Consider the following 24381-nt stretch of genomic DNA (forward strand, 5'->3'; position numbering starts at 1 on the left):
ATCTCGGCACATCTAAGGGCAAGAGGTTACCGGAGGTCAGGGATCGGGCCAATGGTGCCCGCCCCGGTTCCTCCAAAGGACGGTTTCAGGAAGCCCGTCGGTATTGCCCGGGCAAGTCGAGCTCCTCTGCCCCCTCTTCCATCAAAAGGAATTTCTCCCCCAAGCAGCATTCGTTTCGCAGAGACCGCCGTCCTGGAGGTGCCTCCTCCGGTCCTCCCCCAGGGTCTCGTACCCAATGACGGGGCGCTGGTCCATGGCCCAGAGCAGATTGGAGGACGCCTATCCTCGTTTCTGGGCGAGTGGACCAGGGTAACTTCAGACGCTTGAGTGCTGGAAGTCATCAGAGACGGCTACAAGCTAGAGTTCTGCCGACCCTTAAGAATCGGGTTTGTGCACTCTCCCTGCAAGTCTCCGGTCAAGCTGTGGCAGTGCAGCAGACTTTGGACAATCTGATCCGCCTGGGTGCGGTCGTTCCGGTGCCAGAAGATCACCCTGGCAAGGGACGTTACTCCATTTACTTTGTGGTACCTAAGAAAGGAAGTTTTGTCCGGCCTATCCTCGACCTCAAAGGGGTCAATCGGGCTTTGGAAGTTCGGCACTTCCGAATGGAGACTCTCCGCTCTGTTATAGCGGCAGTGCAGGCAGGGGAGTTCCTGGCATCCTTGGACATCAAGAAAGCTTACTTGCATATTCCCATCTGGCCTCCTCATCAACGCTTTCCGCGTTTTGCAGTTCTGAGGACACTCCCAGTTCAGAGCCCTCTCTTTCGGGTTGGCTACTGCTCCGCGGACCTTCTCCAAGTTATGGTGGTCATCGTGGCCTTCCTACGCAAGAAAGGAGTACAAGTCCATCCTTATCTGGACGACTGGTTGATCCGAGCCCCCTCTTATGCAGAGTGCGGCAGAGCTTCAGACCGGGTGATTGCTCTTTTGAGCTCCCTGAGGTGGATCATCAACTGGGAGAAAAGCCAGCTGCGCCCGACTCAGTCCCTGGAGTATCTGGGAGTTCGATTCAACCCCCAAGTGGGCATAGTGTTCCTGCCAGACAATCGGATTGTCAAGCTTCAGGCTCAGGTGGACAAGTTCCTAGCAGCCTCTTCTCTTCGGGCTCGGGACTATGGGCAGCTGTTGGGCTCTATGACGGCCACGATGGAAGTAGTGCCCTGGGTCAGGGCCCATATGAGACCTATACAGCTCTCTCTGCTGCAGTGATGGTCTCCAGCTTCGGAGGATTACGCTGTGCGCCTTCCCTTGGATCCAGCGGTGCGCAAGGTGCTGAGCTGGTGGCTGAGGCCAGACAAGCCGTCCGCAGGAATGCCTCTGGTGACCCCGGAGTGGGTTTTCGTCACGGCGGACGCCTCTTTGTGGGGCTGAGGAGCCCACTGCTTGGGAAGGACAGCGCAGGGGCTCTGGTCCCCTGCAGAGGCAGAGTGGTCTATCAACCTCCCGGAACTCAGAGCCATTCGGTTGGCGCCTTTGGAGTTTCTCCCGGGCCTGGCGCTGAAGCCAGTACGGGTCCTGTCGGACAATTTTATTTATTTATTTATTGCATTTGTATCCCACATTTTCCCACCTTTTGCGGGCTCAGTGTGGCTTACAATACATTATGAATAATGGAAATACAATTTGTTACAATTCAGGTTATGGATTACAATGCCACGGCTGTGGCCTATGTCAATCGCCGGGGAGGTACCAGGAGCGCCCCTCTAGCCAAGGAGGCCATGAAGCTATGCCTGTGGGCGGAAGCAAACCTGGAAAAGCTGTCGGCGGCCCACTTTGCGGGAGTCATGAATATTGCTCAGGCGTTCTTGGACATCACGAAGCGCTGGGGCCAGCCGAGCCTAGATCTGATGGCGTCTTCAGCCAATTGCCAAGTGCCGCGCTTTTTCAGCAGAGGACGGGACCCTCGATCTCTGGGAGTAGTTGCACTTCTCCCACAGTGGCCGACACAGGAGCTCCTCTTTGTGTTCCCGCCTTGGCCCAGGTTGGGCAGGGTGCTAGGCCGGGTGGCAAAGCATCCGGGCCGGATAATCCTGGTGAGTTCGGATTGGCCCAGACGTCACCTGAAGGGTGTTTCCCTGGCATTGCAGCCAGATGTGGTGCGCTTTCTCAAGAGAGTTATTCACTTGCGCCCTCCTCTGCACGCAGTGGTACCAGCGTGGAATCTCAATCTGGTGCTAAGAGCCTTGCATATAGACTGGGTTAATGTAACATCTGTACACACAAGGGACATAGGATTTCTTGATGAAATCAAGGACAGCTTCATGGAACAGCTAGTTCAGGAGCCGACAAGAGAAGGAAAAATACTAGACTTAGTCCTTAGTGGTGCTCATGATCTAGTGCAGGGGGTAACGATACGAGGGCCGCTTGATAACAGTGATCATAATATGATCGGTTTTGATATTGGCATTGAAGGAAGTGAAACTAGGAAATCAAGTACGCTAGCGTTTAACTATAGAAAAGGTGATTACGACAAAATGAGAAAAATGGTGAAAAAAAGACTGAAAGGAGCAGCTCGCAGAGTAAAAAACTTGCATCAGGCGTGGATGCTGTTTAAAAACACCATCCTGGAGGATCAGGACAAATATATTCCACGTATTAGAAAAAAGGGAAAAAAGACTAAACGTCAGCCGGCGTGGCTAAACAGTAAGATAAAGGAAATCATTAGAGCCAAAAAACAATCCTTCAGAAAGTGGAGAAGAGAACCAACTGAAAGTAACAGGATAGATCATAAGGAATGCCAAGCCAAATGCAAAGCGGAGATAAGGAGGGCAAAAAAGGACTTTGAGAAGAAATTAGCGTTGGAAGCAAAAATACATAGTAAAAATTTTTTTAGATACATTAAAAGCAGGAAACCGGCCAAAGAGTCGGTTGGGCCGCTGGACGAAAATGGTGTTAAAGGGGCGATCAAGGAGGACAAAGCCGTAGCGGAGAAATTAAATGAATTCTTTGCTTCGGTCTTCACCGAGGAGGATTTGGGGGGGACACCGGTGCCGGAAAGAATATTTGAAGCGGGGGAGTCGGAGAAACTAAACAAATTCTCTGTAACCTTGGAGGATGTAATGGGTCAGTTCAGCAAGCTGAAGAGTAGTAAATCACCTGGACCTGATGGTATTCATCCCAGAGTATTAATAGAACTAAAAAATGAACTTGCGGAGCTACTGTTAGAAATATGCAATCTGTCCCTAAAATCGAGTGTAGTACCGGAAGACTGGAGGGTAGCCAATGTTACTCCGATTTTTAAGAAGGGTTCCAGAGGAGATCCGGGAAATTATAGACCGGTGAGTCTGACGTCGGTGCCGGGCAAGATGGTGGAGGCTATTATTAAGAATAAAATTGCAGAGCATATACAAAAACATGGACTGATGAGACAAAGTCAGCACGGATTTAGTGAAGGGAAGTCTTGCCTCACCAATCTAATGCATTTTTTTGAGGGGGTAAGCAAACATGTGGACAATGGGGAGCCGGTTGATATTGTATATCTGGATTTTCAGAAGGCGTTTGACAAAGTGCCGCACGAAAGACTCCTGAAGAAATTGCAGAGTCATGGAATCGGAGGTAGGGTATTATTATGGATTAAGAACTGGTTGAAAGATAGGAAGCAGAGAGTAGGATTGCGTGGCCAGTATTCTCAGTGGAGGAGGGTAGTTAGTGGGGTCCCGCAGGGGTCTGTGCTGGGTCCGTTGCTTTTTAATGTATTTATAAATGACCTAGAGATGGGAATAACTAGTGAGGTAATTAAATTCGCCGATGACACAAAATTATTCAGGGTCGTCAAGTCGCAGGAGGAATGTGAACGATTACAGGAGGACCTTGGGAGAATGGGCGTGCAAGTGGCAGATGAAGTTCAATGTTGACAAGTGCAAAGTGATGCATGTGGGTAAGAGGAACCCGAATTATAGCTACGTCTTGCAAGGTTCCGCGTTAGGAGTTACGGATCAAGAAAGGGATCTGGGTGTCGTCGTCGATGATACGCTGAAACCTTCTGCTCAGTGTGCTGCTGCGGCTAGGAAAGCGAATAGAATGTTGGGTGTTATTAGGAAGGGTATGGAGTCCAGGTGTGCGGATGTTATAATGCCGTTGTATCGCTCCATGGTGCGACCGCACCTGGAGTATTGTGTTCAGTACTGGTCTCCGTATCTCAAAAAAGATATAGTAGAATTGGAAAAGGTACAGCGAAGGGCGACGAAAATGATAGTGGGGATGGGACGACTTTCCTATGAAGAGAGGCTGAGAAGGCTAGGGCTTTTCAGCTTGGAGAAGAGACGGCTGAGGGGAGATATGATAGAAGTGTATAAAATAATGAGTGGAATGGATCGGGTGGATGTGAAGCGACTGTTCACGCTATCCAAAAATACTAGGACTAGAGGGCATGAGTTGAAGCTACAGTGTGGTAAATTTAAAACGAATCGGAGAAAATTTTTCTTCACCCAACGTGTAATTAGACTCTGGAATTCGTTGCCGGAGAACGTGGTACGGGCGGTTAGCTTGACTGAGTTTAAAAAGGGGTTAGATAGATTCCTAAAGGACAAGTCCATAGACCGCTATTAAATGGACTTGGAAAAATTCCGCATTTTTAGGTATAACTTGTCTGGAATGTTTTACGTTTGGGGAGCGTGCCAGGTGCCCTTGACCTGGATTGGCCACTGTCGGTGACAGGATGCTGGGCTAGATGGACCTTTGGTCTTTCCCAGTATGGCACTACTTATGTACTTATGTACTTATGCCTTGTGAACCCTTGTCGAGGGCATCTCTGAAAGAATTGACGTTGAAAGCAGTCTTTTGGTGGCTATCACTTCAGCCAGAAGAGTTTCCGAGCTCCAGGTGCTATCATGTCGAGAGCCCTTTCTGCAGTTCACTGAGGCAGGAGTGTCTATTCGCACAGTGCCTTCCTTCCTGCCCAAGATTGGTCCTCGCTTCCATGTGAACCAGCAGCTTTGTCTACCCTCCTTTTGTAGGGAGGACTACCCAGAGGCGTACTCTGCTCTCAAATATCTAGATGTGAGACGAGTCATCATCAGATACTTGGAAGTGACCAATGATTCTGGAAGTCGGATCATCTGTTTGTGCTGTTCGCAGGTCCTCGTAAGGGTCTGTAGGCTGCCAAGCCTACAGTGGCACGATGGGTCTAGGAAGCCATTGCAGTGGCTTATGTGGCCGCAGGGAAGGTGCCGCCTATCCAGCTGAAGGCTCACTCCTCTAGAGCACAGGTGGCCTCGATGGCAGAGGCCGGGTCTGTCTCATTGGAAGAGATTTGTAGGGCGGCAACTTGGGCATTGGCTCATACCTTCTCCAGACATTACCGCTTGACTGTGGCTGCTCGGGCGGAGGCCCGGTTTGGAGCTTCAGTGTTGTGGTCAGGGATTTCTGTGTCCCACCCTGGGTGAGTACTGCTTCGGTACATCCCACCAGTCTATGGATTGATCAGCATGATGATATGGAAGGTAAAATTATGTATCATACCTGATAATTTTCTTTCCATTAATCATAGCTGATCAATCCATAGCCCCTCCCAGATATCTGTACTGTTTATATTCTGGTTGCATTTCAGGTTCAAGTTTATTCTTCAGTTCCTGTTCAGGAGGACTTCGTGTTCAAGTTTTTTCAATTGGATTCTTCAGGAGTTGAGACGATTTTGTGTTACAGTGAGCTGCTGCATTCCTCTCCCCCTCCCCATTTTACGGGGCTGGATTGAGACCTAAATTCTGCCGGCGCTCCCTCCCGCTTCGTGCGGCAGTAGGGCAGCTTTGTACCCCTCCCGCTTCGGCGGTGTTAGGGTCAGTCAGCTCCTCCCGCGGTTGCGGTTGCAGGATAAGCCAGATCCCCCCCCGCATCGGCGGGTGTGGTGTCCCTCCCCCGCTCCGCGGGGATGAGCTGGACGGATTCCCCTCCCCCACTTGTGTGGGGATGAGCTGGGTTAATTCCCCTCCCCCGTTTCGGCGGTGGTGAGCTGGGCAGAGTGTCCCCTTTGTGGGTGTAATTCTCTAAGTGCTGAGTCCTGCGGATGGAGCTTTGATATCGACATACTGAGGAGTTTCCGGCAGCACATGACCACATATAGGGAGGCAAAAGGATTGCTCTCTATCTCCACCTGCTGGTAGATGGACACAACCCACCACCAGTCTATGGATTGATCAGCTATGATTAATGGAAAGAAAATTATCAGGTATGATACATAATTTTACCTTCCTTTCTGAATATGCTGCCAGAACTCTTATCTACACCCTTGTCACCTCTCACTTGGACTATTGCAATTTACTTCTCACTGGTCTTCTGCTCAGTCATCTCTCTCCTCTCCAATCTGTCCAAAATTCTGCGGCACGACTTGTTTTCCGCCAGAATCGTTATACCCACACTAGCCTACTCCTCAAGTCACTTTACTTGCTCCCTGTCCGCTTCCGCATACAGTTTAAACTTCTCTTACTGACCTTTAAGTGCATCCATTCTGCAGCCCCCCATTACCTCTCCACTCTCATCTCTCCCTACATTCCTCCCTGTGAACTCCGCTCTCTGGACAAATCTCTCTTGTCGTCCCCCTTCTCCTCCATTGCTAACTCCAGGCTTCGCTCCTTTTCTCTCGCGGCACCTTATGCTTGGAATCGTCTTCCTGGACCTATACTTCTAGCTCCATCTCTAGCTGTTTTCAAATCCATGCTGAAAACCCACCTTTTTCACTTCCGTTTTTGGCTCCTAGCTTCTACTCATTTGCACTCCCCTTGCTCCTTCCTTCCTTCTCACCCAGTACTTCCCTCACCCATAACTGTCTTGCCTGTCTGTATTATTTAGGTTGTAAGCTCTTTTGAGCAGGGACTGTCTCTTTGTGTCAGGTGTTCAGCGCTGCGTGCGTCTGGTAGCGCTATACAAATGCTAATAATAATAATAATTGTTAAAAAGTGAAGTGAAAGAGACTATTAGAGCCAAAAGAACATCCTTCAAAGAATGGAAAAAGGATCTGAAAGAAGAAAATAAGAAGCAGCATAAGCACTGTCAAGTTAGATGCAAAGGATTGATAATGAAGGCTAAAAGAGAATATGAAGAAAAACATGCCGTGGAGGCAAAAACTCATAGTAACACCTTTGTCAGGTACATCAGAAGCAGAAAGCCTGTGAGGGAATCTGTGGAACCGTTAGTTTATGAAGGAGCAAAAGGGGCAGTCAGGGGAGGACAAGGCTGTAGAGGAGATATTCTTTGCTTCGGTCTTTTTTGAAGAAGATGTAAAAGATCTACCTGTACCGGAAATGGTTTTCAAGGGTGATGATGCAGAGGAACTGAAAGAAATATCAGTGAACCTGGAAGACATACTGAGTCAAATTGACAGTGATAAATCACCTGGACCGGATGGTACACGCCAGGATACTGAAAGAACATGAAATTGCTGATCATCTGCTAGTGATCTGTCACCTGTCATTAAAATCGTCCTTAGTACCTCAAGACTGGAGGATGGCCAGAATAATGCCAATTTTTAAAAAGGGTTCAAGGGGTGATCTGGAAATTACATACCGGTAAGCCTGACTTTGGTGCCGGGCAAAATAGTGGAAACTATTATAAAGAATAAAATTACGGAACACACAGACAAACCTGTTTTAATGGGACAGAGTCAGCATGGGTTCAGTCAAGGGAAGTTTTGCTTCATTTCTTTGAAGGTGTGAATAAACGTCAATAAAGGTGAGCCGGGTGATGTAGTGTGTCTACATTTTTAGAAGGCTTTTGCAGAGTGCCTCATGAAAGACTCCTGCATGGGATAGCGGACCAGGTCCTTCTGTGGATTAGGAATTGGTTGTTGGACAGAAAATGGAGAGTAGGGTTAAACGGCCATTTTTCTGAATGGAGGAGGGTGAATAGTGGAGTGCTGCATGGATCTGTACTGGGACCAGTGCGACCGCACCTGGAGTATTGTGTTCAGTACTGGTCTCCGTATCTCAAAAAAGATATAGTAGAATTGGAAAAGGTACAGCGAAGGGCGACGAAAATGATAGTGGGGATGGGACGACTTTCCTATGAAGAGAGGCTGAGAAGGCTAGGGCTTTTCAGCTTGGAGAAGAGACGGCTGAGGGGAGATATGATAGAAGTGTATAAAATAATGAGTGGAATGGATCGGGTGGATGTGAAGCGACTGTTCACGCTATCCAAAAATACTAGGACTAGAGGGCATGAGTTGAAGCTACAGTGTGGTAAATTTAAAACGAATCGGAGAAAATTTTTCTTCACCCAACGTGTAATTAGACTCTGGAATTCGTTGCCGGAGAACGTGGTACGGGCGGTTAGCTTGACGGAGTTTAAAAAGGGGTTAGATAGATTCCTAAAGGACAAGTCCATAGACCGCTATTAAATGGACTTGGAAAAATTCCGCATTTTTAGGTATAACTTGTCTGGAATGTTTTTACGTTTGGGGAGCGTGCCAGGTGCCCTTGACCTGGATTGGCCACTGTCGGTGACAGGATGCTGGGCTAGATGGACCTTTGGTCTTTCCCAGTATGGCACTACTTATGTACTTATGTGCTTATGTAATGGTGTGGAATTATGTTTGAGAATTAGGACGGGTCTTTTGAGTAGGCTTGTTTGAAGAGGTAAGTCTTCAGCAGTTTTCGGAAGGGTAGGTGTTCAGTGGTTTTTCGAATGTGTCGAGGTATACCATTCCAGAGTTGGCTGCCTATGACAGAAAAGTTGGATGCCTAGTAGGTTTTGTATTTGAGGCCTTTGCAGTTAGGAAGATGAAGATTGAGATATGTTCTAGATGTTCTGGTCCAGTTCCTGGCTGGAAGATCGATCAGGTTGGACATGTAGCTTGGAAATTCGCCATTGAGGATCTTGTGGATCACTGTGTGGGCTTTGAAGTTTATACGTTCCTTGATTGGGAGCCAGTGAAGTTTTTCAGGAAGTGGTATTGTGCTTTCGAATCGTGATTTGCCAAAAATGAGTCTAGCTGCTGTGTTTTGGGCGGTTTGGAGTTTTTTCATGATTTGGGCTTGGCATCCGATGAAGATACTGTTACAGTAGTCGGCATAAGTGAGCACTGTTCCTGTTTCTGCACATTAAACTGCATGTTGCTGAATTTTTTTTTTTTAAGGGGGCATGGAAGTGTTTGCCAGTTAGCATGTTATTATACTCAGCACACGTTAACTGGTAAATGGTCAAATAACACAGTTACACTTCCTAAATTCCCACATTAACTCTCTAAAGGTACTGCACAAAAACACTAACATTAACACGCGGCCTGCAAAAAAAAGTGGGAAAATGCTGTGTAAAATCTCCAGTCATCAAAATAATAAAATCCCATGTTAGAACACATTAACTTCAAAATTTTAGTGTATTTTAGTAAAAGGGCCCTTATTTATTTTTGACCCACTGGTTCCAACTAAATTTATGTCAATTAGGTAGCATAACTCTAGATTGAAATTTATATAGTTAGTTATGTGCCTTATTATTTATTTATTGATTGACTGGGATTTATTAACTGCCTTTATGAAGAGATTCATCTAAGGCGGTGTGCCGCAGGTACAGTTTAACAATAGTAAAATAACCAAGTACAAACAAATACAATAAGTACCTCTTTTACTAAGGCACACTATTTTTAGCGCATGCTAATATTTAGGACGTGCTAAATATTAGAGACATCAATAGGAATATACGGATGTCTCTAACATTTAGTATGCCTAAATATTAGTGCATGCTAAAAACGCTAGTGCGCCTTAGTAAAAGACCCCCTAAATGAGGTAAACTTGAAAACAGCAATTTGAACCCCAATAATTGGACTGCTATGAAACATGATCAAAAATATACACATTTAACAGTACTGAAATTCAAATAACAGAGATACAACACAATGTTAGCATAATACTAATGATACACCTAATAAGCATGCATTAGAACATTCAACTAACATAGCTTTGCTACTAATGCTTTTCTATAATACAGTTTACCATATAGCTGAGGGGCCAAGTGCAGATATAAAGATGGGGACAAGATGCATGGTACAGAGTCAGTTGGGATAAATAGATGGGTGGCTAAACTCAAGGCAAGTTCTTTGTGCAGTTAAACAAGATATATGGAACTGATCTAAGTTACAGTGTGTGTTGCACGCTAGTCCAGGTACAGAGTGCTGTATAATCAGTCACCCTATGTATTAAAGGCTTGGGAGAAGAGCCAGGCTTTCACCTGCTTCCTGAATTCATTATCCATACACTTTACTCACCATTAGTTAATATCAAACCTTAAATATACAGACTAAACAAATCCTTCACAGTACATACAGTCATGCCTTAACTAATTTTTGATAGCTCATGTATTTAAGTTTCTGCATGTATTGATAATGGTAACATATTCCACAACTGCGGACCAAAATGCACAAATGCTCTAGCTAGTTGCAATTGAATATGAAGAGGGGCACTCAGCATCTATATGAGCCTTGTAGATCATGGCAAAATAATGCAATGATCTACAAGGTTCATAGGTAGTCAAAACCAGAAGCGTAGCCAGGTTTGATGTCAGGGGAGTAGACCTTTTGTAAAATAGGCATCAGTGTGAAGCTGTAGGGCAGATCCACAAAGGTGCCATTTTATTCAAAATCTGTTTGGCGAGCAGCCAACTCCCCTTGCATTCCACCTAGATACGCCTCTGGTCAAAACATCAGCCAAATATCAATGTTTTCTTTGATACATTGCATTAAAAACCCAACATATTAGGGGATGATCAGAAGCAAACGCCAGCACTAGAGGCTGTTAGCACCATACTAGCGCCAGCGTTTGCTACCGCCCCATGATCAGAGCCCTCGAGCGCGTGAAACAATGCGCTCGAGGGCTCTGCACGCAAGTAGCATACAACTGCATGCTAAACAGGGCATTAGGTATTCCTCCCCAATAACATAGTAACATAGTAGATGACGGCAGAAAAAGACCTGCACGGTCCATCCAGTCTGCCCAACAAGATAACTCATATGTGCTACTTTTTTTGTGTATACTTTACCTTGATTTACCGTATAAGTCTGCCCAGCACTAGCCCCGCCTCCCTCCCAATAATCAGCGGCCAGCGCGCCAAAGATTGGGTCGATGGTCGTGGCAAACCCTATGCCAGCTCCGAACTGGCGTTAGGGTTTGCAGATCATTGGGGAGGAATGGTGAGACCTGTCCAGCATGCATTTGCATGCTGCCAGACCTCCATCCCCACCAACAACAAACCTGCCAGCGACAGGGGGCTTGAGGGACCGCTGGACTTCCAGTCCCCCCCCCCCCCGACGATCCCCCCCCCCCAGGTTCAGGGAGGGCTGGAGATCCGTTGAGTCTCCAGCCCCCCAAAACCCCCAGCAAATGGTCCCTGGTGGTCCAGTGGGTGCCGACCAACTCCCCCCCCCCCAGCGACAGGGGACCACCGCCCCTCCTGATGATTCACCCCCCCCCCCCCCCCACTGGATCTCCAGCCCTCCCAACCCCCCACCCCCCCAGCATTGGCTAGGGTCGCTGATGGAATCTTTCCCAGAAGCAAGCAAGACCTGGGAGACACCCTCAGAAATACCTAAGGAGGCGAATTCTAAGCTCTCAACATCCAGGCCGTGAGAGCCAGAGACTGGAGGTTGGGATGTAGAAGCGACCCCTCGTTCTGGGTTATGAGGGTCGGAAAACACTCCAATCTCCATGGTTCCTCGAAGGACAACTCCAGAAGAAGAGGGAACCAAATCTGGCACAGCCAGAAGGGAGCAATCAGGATCATGGTTCCGCGGTCTTGTTTGAGTTTCAGCAAAGTCTTCCCTACCAGAGGTATGGGAGTATACGCATACAGAAGGCCTATTCCCCAATGAAGGAGAAAGGCATCTGACGCTAGTCTGTCGTGGGTCTGAAGCCTAGAACAGGTCTGAGGGCCCTTGTGATTTATCTGAGTAGCAAAAAGATCCACCTAGGGGGTGCCCCACACTTGGAAGATCTTGCTGGCTACGCCCATATTCAGCAACCACTCATGAGGTTGCATTACTCTACTCAGTCTGTCGGCCAGACAGAGGGCGAGATCCAGTGCCCCCTTGCTTGTTGGTGAAATACACTGCAACCTGATTGTCTGTTTGAATCCAGATGGTTTGGTTGGACAGCCAATCTCTGAAAGCCTTTAGAGCATTCCAAATCGCTCGCAATTCCAGAAAGTTGAGCTAAAGACTGGTTTCCTGAAAGGACCAAGGTCTTTGAGTGTGAAGCCCGTCTACATGAGCTTCCCACCCTAGGAGGGATGCATCCGTCGTCTGCACTTTCTGTGGCTGAGGAATTTGGAATGGTTGCCCCATGGTCAAATTGGACCAGATTGTCCACCACTGAAGAGAATTTCGAAAATTGGTGGGCAGTTGGATCACATCCTCCAGATCCCCCGCAGCTTGACACCACTGGGAAGCTAGGGTCCATTGAGCTGATCTCATATGTAGACGTGCCATGGGAGTTACATGAACTGTGGAGGTCGAGCTGTGATCTGCTGACACGCTCGAACTATGGACACTAGGGAGAGGAGGTTGTCTGCCCTTGCCTTGGGTAGATAAGCCCAAGTTGTCTTCGTGTCCAGCAGTGCTCCAATGAACTCCAATTTTTGGACAGGAGTGAGATGGGACTTGGAGTAATTTATTACGAACCCCAGTAGATCCAGCACCTGAATAGTCATTCGCATGGACTCCAGGGCACCGTCCTACGAGGTGCTCTTCTCCAGCCAATCGTCCAGATAAGGAAATATATGCACTCCCAGTCTTAGCGACGCTGCGGCTACAGCCAGACACTTTGTAAACACTGTGGGTGCAGATGCCAGGCCAAAGGGCAGTACATGGTACTGAAAGTGCTGTTTTCCCAGCTGAAATTGAAGATGGTAAGATGACAGAAAATTATTCTAGCAGCCTTGTTACAAAATCAGTGAAACATGACAGATACCATTGCTCTTACAATAAGTACAAATAAATCTAATTAAATTGCTATAAAGTTGAACCCATTCCAATATTGTGGCCAAGCAGCTCAATCTAGCAAAAATGCAAGTTGTTCAATTTGACTGAGAAAGCGTTTTAAAAGTTGATATGTTGCTGACAATGACAGAAAAGCAATTACATACAGGGCACAAGAGCACAATAAGAGAGCCTTTTGACATTGAAAAAGTCAACTTGTTTGTTCATAGGTTTGTGGAATGAATCAGTTTACTACTTTTATTAGTTAGTAGTAGAAAGAAAGTAGGTAATACGTCTTCATACAGGCCACTGGCAAGACCCCACTTGAGTTCTACATTTAATTTTACAAGACACACACTGTAGCAACATTCAAAGGTTCACACAACAGTGCAGGGTCAGTAACATAAGCCCTACATAGAAAGTCTTTATGATCGCAAAATACACTCATTAGAATTAAAAAAAAACACACACACAAAAGAAAGTGAAGGCCTGGAAAATGGGGACGACAAAATAGAAACATTTAAGACTGAGCAGACTTATATAGAGGTCTGCCCAGTCTTGTTATATCCCATCCTCTAACATTTTGGTTGCCCTTTTCTGTACCTTTTCTAATTCTGCTATATCTTTGAGATGAGCTGACCGAAACTGCATACAATATTCGATGTACGTTCACAGCATGGAATGATGCAAAAGTATTAAAAATTTCTCAGTATTGTTCTCTACTATTTTCCTAATGATTCCTAACATTCTATTTGCTTTCTTAGCTACCACTGCACACTGAGCACAGCATTTCAATGCATCATCAACGATGACACCTAGATCCTTTTCCTGGATGGTGGCTTCTAATATGGAACCTTGTATCAAGTAGTTATATGTTGTGTTCCTCTTTATCATGCTCATCACTTTGAACATGATCACGTTAAATTTAATCTTTCCTTTAGATGACCAGTATCCCAGTCTCATAAGGTTATCTTGCAATTTCCCACATTCCTCTTGTGATTTAACAACTTTGAATAACTTTCTAACATCAGCAAATAAGATAAGAACATAAGAATAGCCTTACTGGGTCAGACCAATGGTCCATCAAGCCCAGTATCCTGCTTCCAACAGTGGCCAATCCAGGTCATAAGTACTTAGCAGAGACCCAGTTAGTACCAACATTCAATGCTACCAATTCCAGGGCAAGCAGTGGCTTCCCCCATGTTCATCTCAATAGCAGACTATGAACGTTTCCTCCAGAAACTTGTCCAAACCTTTTTTAAACCCAGATATGATGAACACTGTTACCACATCCTCCAGCAACTATTCGTTAAGTGAAAAAATATTTCCCCTTGTTTTAAAAGTATTTCCATGTAACTTCATTGTCGCCTAGTCTTTGTACTTTTTGATAGAATGAAAAATAGATTCACTTTTACCCCTCTACACCACTCAGGATTTTGTAAACCCAATCATATCCCCCCTTAGCCATCTATTTCTAAACTGAAGAGCCCTAACCTCTTTAGCCTTTCCTCGTATGGGAGGAGTTCCATCCCATTTATCATTTTGGCCGCTCTTCTTTGAACCTTTTCTGATTCCGCTATACCTTTATTGAGATACTGCAACCAGAATTGGATGCAATACTCAAGGTGAGGTCGCATCATGAAGCGATACAGAGGCATTATAATATACATGGTCTTATTTTGCTTCCCTTTCCTAATAATTCCCAGCATACTGTTTGCTTTTTTGGCTACCGCCACACACTGAGCAGTAGATTTTAGCATATTATCTACAATGACACTTAGATCTTTTCCTTGAATACTGACTCCTAAGGTGGACCCCAGCATCAGGTAACAATGATTCAGATTCTTCTTCTTCTCAATGAGCATCAATTTGCACTTGCCCCCATTAAATTTAATCTGCCATTTGGATGTCCAGTCTTCCAGTTTCCTAAGGTCTTCCAGCAATTTTTCACAGTCCACATGTGTTTTAACAAAATTGAACAATTTTGTGTCATAATCGAATTTAATCACCTCATTCATTCTTCCAATTTCCATATCATTTATAAATATGTTAAATAGCACTGGTCCCAGTACAGATCCATGCAGCACTCCACTATTCACCCTCCTCCATTCAGAAAAATGGCCGTTTAACCCTACTCTCCATTTTCTGTCCAACAACCAATTCCTAATCCACAGAAGGACCTGGTCCGCTATCCCATGCAGGAGTCTTTCATGAGGCACTCTGCAAAAGCCTTCTAAAAATGTAGACACACTACATCACCCGGCTCACCTTTATTGACGTTTATTCACACCTTCAAAGAAATGAAGCAAAACTTCCCTTGACTGAACCCATGCTGACTCTGTCCCATTAAAACAGGTTTGTCTGTGTGTTCCGTAATTTTATTCTTTATAATAGTTTCCACTATTTTGCCCGGCACCAAAGTCAGGCTTACCGGTATGTAATTTCCAGATCACCCCTTGAACCCTTTTTAAAAATTGGCATTATTCTGGCCATCCTCCAGTCTTGAGGTACTAAGGACGATTTTAATGACAGGTGACAGATCACTAGCAGATGATCAGCAATTTCATGTTCTTTCAGTATCCTGGCGTGTACCATCCGGTCCAGGTGATTTATCACTGTCAATTTGACTCAGTATGTCTTCCATGTTCACTGATATTTCTTTCAGTTCCTCTGCATCATCACCCTTGAAAACCATTTCCGGTACAGGTAGATCTTTTACATCTTCTTCAAAAAAGACCGAAGCAAAGAATATCTCCTCTACAGCCTTGTCCTCCCCTGACTGCCCCTTTTGCTCCTTCATAAACTAACGGTTCCACAGATTCCCTCACAGGCTTTCTGCTTCTGATGTACCTGACAAAGGTGTTACTATGAGTTTTTGCCTCCACGGCATGTTTTTCTTCATATTCTCTTTTAGCCTTCATTATCAATCCTTTGCATCTAACTTGACAGTGCTTATGCTGTTTCTTATTTTCTTCATTCAGATCCTTTTTCCATTCTTTGAAGGATGTTCTTTTGGCTCTAATAGTCTCTTTCACTTCACTTTTTAACAATTATTATTATTATTAGCATTTGTATAGCGCTACCAGACGCACGCAGCGCTGAACACCTGACACAAAGAGACAGTCCCTGCTCAAAAGAGCTTACAACCTAAATAATACAGACAGGCAAGACAGTTACGGGTGAGGGAAGTACTGGGTGAGAAGGAAGGAAGGAGCAAGGGGAGTGCAAATGAGTAGAAGCTAGGAGCCAAAAACGGAAGTGAAAAAGGTGGGTTTTCAGCATGGATTTGAAAACAGCTAGAGATGGAGCTAGACGTATAGGTCCAGGAAGACGATTCCAAGCATAAGGTGCCGCGAGAGAAAAGGAGCAAAGCCTGGAGTTAGCAGTGGAGGAGAAGGGGGACGACAAGAGAGATTTGTCCAGAGAGCGGAGTTCACAGGGAGGAATGTAGGGAGAGATGAGAGTGGAGAGGTAATGGGGGGCTGCAGAATGGATGCACTTAAAGGTCAGTAAGAGAAGTTTAAACTGTCTGCGGAAGCGGACAGGGAGCAAGTAAAGTGACTTTAGGAATAGGCTAGTGTGGGTATAACGATTCTGGCGGAAAACAAGTCGTGCCGCAGAATTTTGGACAGATTGGAGAGGAGAGAGATGACTGAGCGGAAGACCAGTGAGAAGTAAATTGCAATAGTCCAAGTGAGAGGTGACAAGGGTGTAGATAAGAGTTCTGGCAGCATATTCAGAAAGGAAGGTAAAATTATGTATCATACCTGATAATTTTCTTTCCATTAATCATAGCTGATCAATCCATAGACTGGTGGTGGGTTGTGTCCATCTACCAGCAGGTGGAGATAGAGAGCAATCCTTTTGCCTCCCTATATGTGGTCATGTGCTGCCGGAAACTCCTCAGTATGTCGATATCAAGGCTCCATCCGCAGGACTCAGCACTTAGAGAATTACACCCACAAAGGGGACACTCTGCCCAGCTCACCACCGCCGAAACGGGGGAGGGGAATTAACCCAGCTCATCCCCATACAAGTGGGGGAGGGGAATCCGTCCAGCTCATCCCCGCGGAGCGGGGGAGGGACACCACACCCGCCGATGCGGGGGGGGGATCTGGCTTATCCTGCAACCGCAACCGCGGGAGGAGCTGACTGACCCTAACACCGCCGAAGCGGGAGGGGTACAAAGCTGCCCTACATGCCGCACGAAGCGGGAGGGAGCGCCGGCAGAATTTAGGTCTCAATCCAGCCCCGTAAAATGGGGGGGGGGGGAGAGGAATGCAGCAGCTCACTGTAACACAAAATCGTCTCAACTCCTGAAGAATCCAATTGAAAAAACTTGAACACGAAGTCCTCCTGAACAGGAACTGAAGAATAAACTTGAACCTGAAATGCAACCAGAATATAAACAGTACAGATATCTGGGAGGGGCTATGGATTGATCAGCTATGATTAATGGAAAGAAAATTATCAGGTATGATACATAATTTTACCTTCCATATCATCATGCTGATCAATCCATAGACTGGTGGAATGTACCGAAGCAGTACTCACCCAGGGTGGGACACAGAAATCCCTGACCGCAACACTGAAGCTCCAAACCGGGCCTCCGCCCGAGCAGCCACAGTCAAGCGGTAATGTCTGGAGAAGGTATGAGCCAATGCCCAAGTAGCCGCCCTACAAATCTCTTCCAAGGAGACAGACCCGGCCTCTGCCATCGAGGCCGCCTGTGCTCTAGAGGAGTGAGCCTTCAGCTGGATAGGCGGCACCTTCCCTGCAGCCACATAAGCCGCTGCAATGGCTTCCTAGACCCATCGTGCCGCTGGCAGCCTACAGACCCTTACGAGGACCTGCGAACAGCACAAACAGATGATCCGACTTCCAGAATCATTGGTCACTTCCAAGTATCTGATGATGACTCGTCTCACATCTAGATATTTGAGAGCAGAGTACGCCTCTGGGTAGTCCTCCCTACAAAAGGAGGGTAGACAAGCTGCTGGTTCACATGGAAGCGAGGACCAATCTTGGGCAGGAAGGAAGGCACTGTGCGAATAGACACTCCTGCCTCAGTGAACTGCAGAAAGGGCTCTCGACATGATAGCACCTGGAGCTCGGAAACTCTTCTGGCTGAAGTGATAGCCACCAAAAGACTGCTTTCAACGTCAATTCTTTCAGAGATGCCCTCGACAAGGGTTCACAAGGCATAAGTACATAAGTACATAAGTAGTGCCATACTGGGAAAGACCAAAGGTCCATCTAGCCCAGCATCCTGTCACCGACAGTGGCCAATCCAGGTCAAGGGCACCTGGCACGCTCCCCAAACGTAAAAACATTCCAGACAAGTTATACCTAAAAATGCGGAATTTTTCCAAGTCCATTTAATAGCGGTCTATGGACTTGTCCTTTAGGAATCTATCTAACCCCTTTTTAAACTCAGTCAAGCTAACCGCCCGTACCACGTTCTCCGGCAACGAATTCCAGAGTCTAATTACACGTTGGGTGAAGAAAAATTTTCTCCGATTCGTTTTAAATTTACCACACTGTAGCTTCAACTCATGCCCTCTAGTCCTAGTATTTTTGGATAGCGTGAACAGTCGCTTCACATCCACCCGATCCATTCCACTCATTATTTTATACACTTCTATCATATCTCCCCTCAGCCGTCTCTTCTCCAAGCTGAAAAGCCCTAGCCTTCTCAGCCTCTCTTCATAGGAAAGTCGTCCCATCCCCACTATCATTTTCGTCGCCCTTCGCTGTACCTTTTCCAATTCTACTATATCTTTTTTGAGATACGGAGACCAGTACTGAACACAATACTCCAGGTGCGGTCGCACCATGGAGCGATACAACGGCATTATAACATCCGCACACCTGGACTCCATACCCTTCCTAATAACACCCAACATTCTATTCGCTTTCCTAGCCGCAGCAGCACACTGAGCAGAAGGTTTCAGCGTATCATCGACGACGACACCCAGATCCCTTTCTTGATCCGTAACTCCTAACGCGGAACCTTGCAAGACGTAGCTATAATTCGGGTTCCTCTTACCCACATGCATCACTTTGCACTTGTCAACATTGAACTTCATCTGCCACTTGCACGCCCATTCTCCCAAGGTCCTCCTGTAATCGTTCACATTCCTCCTGCGACTTGACGACCCTGAATAATTTTGTGTCATCGGCGAATTTAATTACCTCACTAGTTATTCCCATCTCTAGGTCATTTATAAATACATTAAAAAGCAACGGACCCAGCACAGACCCCTGCGGGACCCCACTAACTACCCTCCTCCACTGAGAATACTGGCCACGCAATCCTACTCTCTGCTTCCTATCTTTCAACCAGTTCTTAATCCATAATAATACCCTACCTCCGATTCCATGACTCTGCAATTTCTTCAGGAGTCTTTCGTGCGGCACTTTGTCAAACGCCTTCTGAAAATCCAGATATACAATATCAACCGGCTCCCCATTGTCCACATGTTTGCTTACCCCCTCAAAAAAATGCATTAGATTGGTGAGGCAAGACTTCCCTTCACTAAATCCGTGCTGACTTTGTCTCATCAGTCCATGTTTTTGTATATGCTCTGCAATTTTATTCTTAATAATAGCCTCCACCATCTTGCCCGGCACCGACGTCAGACTCACCGGTCTATAATTTCCCGGATCTCCTCTGGAACCCTTCTTAAAAATCGGAAGTAACATTGGCTACCCTCCAGTCTTCCGGTACTACACTCGATTTTAGGGACAGATTGCATATTTCTAACAGTAGCTCCGCAAGTTCATTTTTTAGTTCTATTAATACTCTGGGATGAATACCATCAGGTCCCGGTTATTTACTACTCTTCAGCTTGCTGAACTGACCCATTACATCCTCCAAGGTTACAGAGAATTTGTTTAGTTTCTCCGACTCCCCCGCTTCAAATATTCTTTCCGGCACCGGTGTCCCCCCCAAATCCTCCTCGGTGAAGACCGAAGCAAAGAATTCATTTAATTTCTCCGCTACGGCTTTGTCCTCCTTGATCGCCCCTTTAACACCATTTTCGTCCAGCGGCCCAACCGACTCTTTGGCCGGTTTCCTGCTTTTAATGTATCTAAAAAAATTTTTACTATGTATTTTTGCTTCCAACGCTAATTTCTTCTCAAAGTCCTTTTTTGCCCTCCTTATCTCCGCTTTGCATTTGGCTTGGCATTCCTTATGATCTATTCTGTTACTTTCAGTTGGTTCTCTTCTCCACTTTTTGAAGGATTGTTTTTTGGCTCTAATGATTTCCTTTATCTTACTGTTTAGCCACGCCGGCTGACGTTTAGTCTTTTTAGTATTACCCACACTCCAATCCCTTCCCCACATCTCTTATTATTGTCCTACTCTATGTAATTATGTCATCTCTTTGACACTTTGTACCATACTTTGTATCATCTCTGTGATACTTTGTACCATACTTTGTAAGCGCACTGAACCCACTCTATGTAGTTATGTCATCTCTGTGATACATTGTTTCCATACCTGTATTATCTCTGTGATACTTTGTACCACACTTTGTAAGCCGCACTGAACCTGCTATCGAGCGGGAAAGAGCGAGGTATAAATGCTACAAATAAATAAATAAATAAATAAAACTTCCACAAAGCTTTTAAAAATGTTTGTGTGATAGCCCATTATTGTGTTCTAACTGCATGTTAAGGGCTTAACACTCTTTAGTAATAGAGCCCTGAATTCATTATCACCCACAAGTGTTTTTTTTTTAAATCTAAAAGCCTATGTATGAATCTTCACTGAATGCTTTCTAATGTCATGTTTTGTGTTTCAGAGTACCTCTGAAAGTAGAACAGGCAAACAACGCCCGAGATGCCTTGGCTAAGGCTGTGTATGCTCGCCTTTTTGATCATGTGGTAAATCGGGTAAACCTGTGCTTCCCTTTCGAGACTTCTTCCTTTTTCATTGGAGTTCTAGATATTGCTGGCTTTGGTAAGTTGAACTTCCATTGGCATTTGTGGAATAAGTTGTTAAATATAATAAAAAATTTGGATGTCTTATGGTCCAGCTGAAGCTCTAAGAAGTATGGTTGCTTGCTAGACATAGCGTTAGGCTCCAAGTTGCAGGTACAGGCATCAAGGATGTAGTGATACTGAATCTTCTAGTTAAGGCAGCTAGTTGAAATTTGGCCTTTTAAGTAGCATTTAGGTAGAGCCACTTGTGGTGTAGATAAGGGGAAGGGGAATGGGACTTGATATACCACCTTTCTGTGTTTTTTGCAACTACATTCAAAGCGGTTTACATAGTTTATACAGGTACTTATTTGTACCTGGGGCAATGGAGGGTTAAGTGACTTGCCCAGAGTCACAAGGAGCTGCAGTGGGAATCGAACCCAGTTCCCCAGAAAGTTAGCTGCACTAACCACTAGGCTACTCCGCCTAAAAAAAAATCAGTGCTGACTAAGCATATTCTATAATCGGCGTCTAGACTTAGGCGCCAGTTATAGAATACATTTAGTTGACACCTCAGCACCTAAAACTACGCACATCCATTTACAGCAACGAAATGTGGCGTAAATCCCGGCGCATAGATTTAGGCGCACTGGACCATATTCTGTAACTATGAGCATAAATTTCAGAATGCCTTTGAAATGCCTATTTCCACACCCCTTTTTTTTACCTGCGTGCGTTAGAAATTTGGCACAATTCATTGCTGAATACGCATAGCGAATTGTAAGCATAATTCTCATCAGTTCCAATTAGTGCTCATTATTGCTTGTAAAGTGCTGTTATCAGCGCTAATTATCTTGTTACACTTGTTAAGTTATGTGCATTGTTATACCGTAGAATCAGCTTGGAGTTTGGTGCGGATCTCTAGGCGTACTGTATGGAATCTGGGGGATAGAGGACAAAAATTAATCCCCATAGGGAGCTTTGTGCCCTTGGCCTGGCAAGCATAGTTTCAAAAGGAAAATTCAGATCTGGCACTCACACCATATATACTACTACTACTACTTATCATTTCTAAAGCGCTACTAGACGTACGCAGCGCTGTACACTTGAACATGAAGAGAGAGTCCCTGCTCGACAGAGCTTACAATCTAATTAGGGCAGACAGACAGAACAAACAAGAGATAAGGGAATATTAAAATGAGGATGATAAAATAAGGGTTCTGAAAAAAGTGAATACGGGTTAGGAGTTAAAAGCAGCATCAAAAAGGTGGGCTTTTAGCTTAGATTTGAAGACGGCCAGAGATGGAGCTTGACGTACCGGCTCAGGAAGTCTATTCCAGGCATATGGTGCAGCAAGATAAAAGGAACGGAGTCTGGAGTTAGCAGTGGAGGAGAAGGGTGCAGATAAGAGAGATTTACCCAGTGAATATATATTGTATAGCTGTATTGAAGCACCAGCAAAGTAGGTCCCCAGAATTGAAATGAGAATACTTTCCTATCTCCACCTCGATGCCACCTACTTGTCAGCATGGGTAAGAGATATGTGTACTGTCATCCTTCATGTGAACTCTTCAGGTGTAGTTTCATTGGGACAGTAATACAACTCAGGTTTACCCACTTAAGACAACATTTTCCCACACAAAAATTTAGATTATATATATTGCAGTGTCGGATCCAGGCTTAGTGCACAGGAAGCTCCTATGTTAAAATGCATTCAACTCAGATTTAACACGTTTTATTAATAGGGCCCTTTAGTAAATTTGCCTCTTTGTTATGGTTATGTTTGGCACTATGCACATTTATGAAATCTACTTGCTTGTATTCAGAAAACCAGCTTTCTCCTTCACTGCATGTCAATGCATTTAAAAAAATATCATTCACATTTTTTTTCCCGACCTGCTTTTTTCATAAAATCCAAACGACTGCAGAGTTTTGGGTTCTGTAATGGGTTTTTTCCCCCCCATTTGTTAAACTATTTGATGGTACCTCTAGGAAGGAAATTAGAGGAAGGAGGATTAAAAACATGCATATATGCAGATGATGTAATGATATATATCCCCTTCACAGGAGACATCAGTGGAATAACTGCTGAAATCCAGTCTGGGCTAGACACAATGGAAACTTGGGCCTCCACCTTCAGACTGATACTAAACAAAGAAAAAAACAAATTTTTGATAATATCAAACTCGTATCACGTAATCTTAAGTAACAACTTCACAACTGATCAAACTAGCATCTTTTAGAGAAAAGGTTACAAGTATTAAGAATCACAATAGACCATAACCTCACACTTGACCAATAAATATCTGAGATAGTATCGAAAGTTTTCAGAACACTATGGAAATTGAAAAGAATCAGAAGCTTCTCCACTATGACCTTTTGCCTGCAGTTTCAATCACTGATCCTGTTCCAGATTGACTACTGTAATGGACTATACATCAGATGCAGAGACTTAAGCTTAAAGAAATTACAAACTACTCAAAATACTGCAGCACGCCTGATATTTTGAGCCTCATGCTATCAGAGAGTGACTCCTCTACTGCAATCACTACACTGGCTTCCTGTGAAAGCAGAGATACACTTCAAAGTTATTACCATCACCCACCAAATATTAAATGAAATGGCCCCTGATTATGTGCTCCCTAATAACTCTCTCATTAAGAAACGTGGCTAGGATTGCTCGGAACTTTCTTTTATTACAAGGGTATAAAGTATAAATCTACATATGCTGCAGGGTTCTCATACCTCGCCACTAAGGCGTGGAATTCATTATCAACTGATATAAGATGGATAAATGATTACCTAATCTTCCGCAAAATGCTAAAAGCCTATTTCTTTAAGAAGTTTTTGACAGACAAAGGGTAATCACCCAACCTAATGGCTGACATGCTTATTCTCCGATGGAGAATACTAGTAATTCTAATTTAAGGTCCACTTAACATTGTATCTTAACCTAAATAATCATTCAGACAAATGTAAAGAACTGCAAACTTTTTGTAAAGTTAGTTCTATAGAAACATAGAAATGTGACGGCAAATAAGGGCCCAAATGCCCATCCAGCCTGCTCATCCTCAGTAATCCTTAACTCCTCCTTTTTCTAAGAGATCCCACATGTCTATCCCACACTTTCTTAAATTCTGACACAGTCCTCATCTCCACGACCTCCAGTGGGGAGGCCATTCCACACATCCACCACCCTTTCCGTGAAAGAGTGTTTTCTTAGATTTCTCCCAAGCCTTTTCCCTCTTAACTTCATCCTATGCCCTCTCATTCCAGAGTTTTCCTTCATTCAAAAAAGGTTCACCTCCTGTACATTAATACCACTGAGGTATTTAAAAATCTCTATCATATCCTCTCTCTCCTGCCTCTCTTCCAGCATGTACATGTTGAGGTTCATAAGCCTGTCCTTATGTTTTATGGCATAGACCGCTTACTAATTCTGTAGCCGCCCTCTGGACCGACTCCATCCTGTTTATATCCTTCTGTAGGTGTGGTCTACTGAATTGCACACAGTACTCCAAATGAGGCCTCACCAGATACTTATACAAGGGCACTATC

The 24381-nt window shown here is 45.0% G+C and overlaps 1 protein-coding gene across 5 annotated transcripts in view; it reads left to right on the plus strand.

The window, feature by feature from the left end:
* MYO6 (myosin VI) overlaps window positions 1-24381 on the plus strand; it is a 407005-nt gene that overhangs the window by 198274 nt on the left and 184350 nt on the right. For all 5 annotated transcript variants that reach the window (XM_030199055.1, XM_030199058.1, XM_030199059.1 and 2 more), the window contains exon 13: window positions 20706-20863. In XM_030199055.1, coding sequence (XP_030054915.1) covers window positions 20706-20863 — 158 coding nt within the window. The remainder of the gene's footprint in view (window positions 1-20705; window positions 20864-24381) is intronic.

The sequence above is a fragment of the Microcaecilia unicolor genome, chromosome 3 (assembly GCF_901765095.1).
Source record: "Microcaecilia unicolor chromosome 3, aMicUni1.1, whole genome shotgun sequence".
Classification (NCBI taxonomy): Eukaryota; Metazoa; Chordata; class Amphibia; order Gymnophiona; family Siphonopidae; genus Microcaecilia; species Microcaecilia unicolor.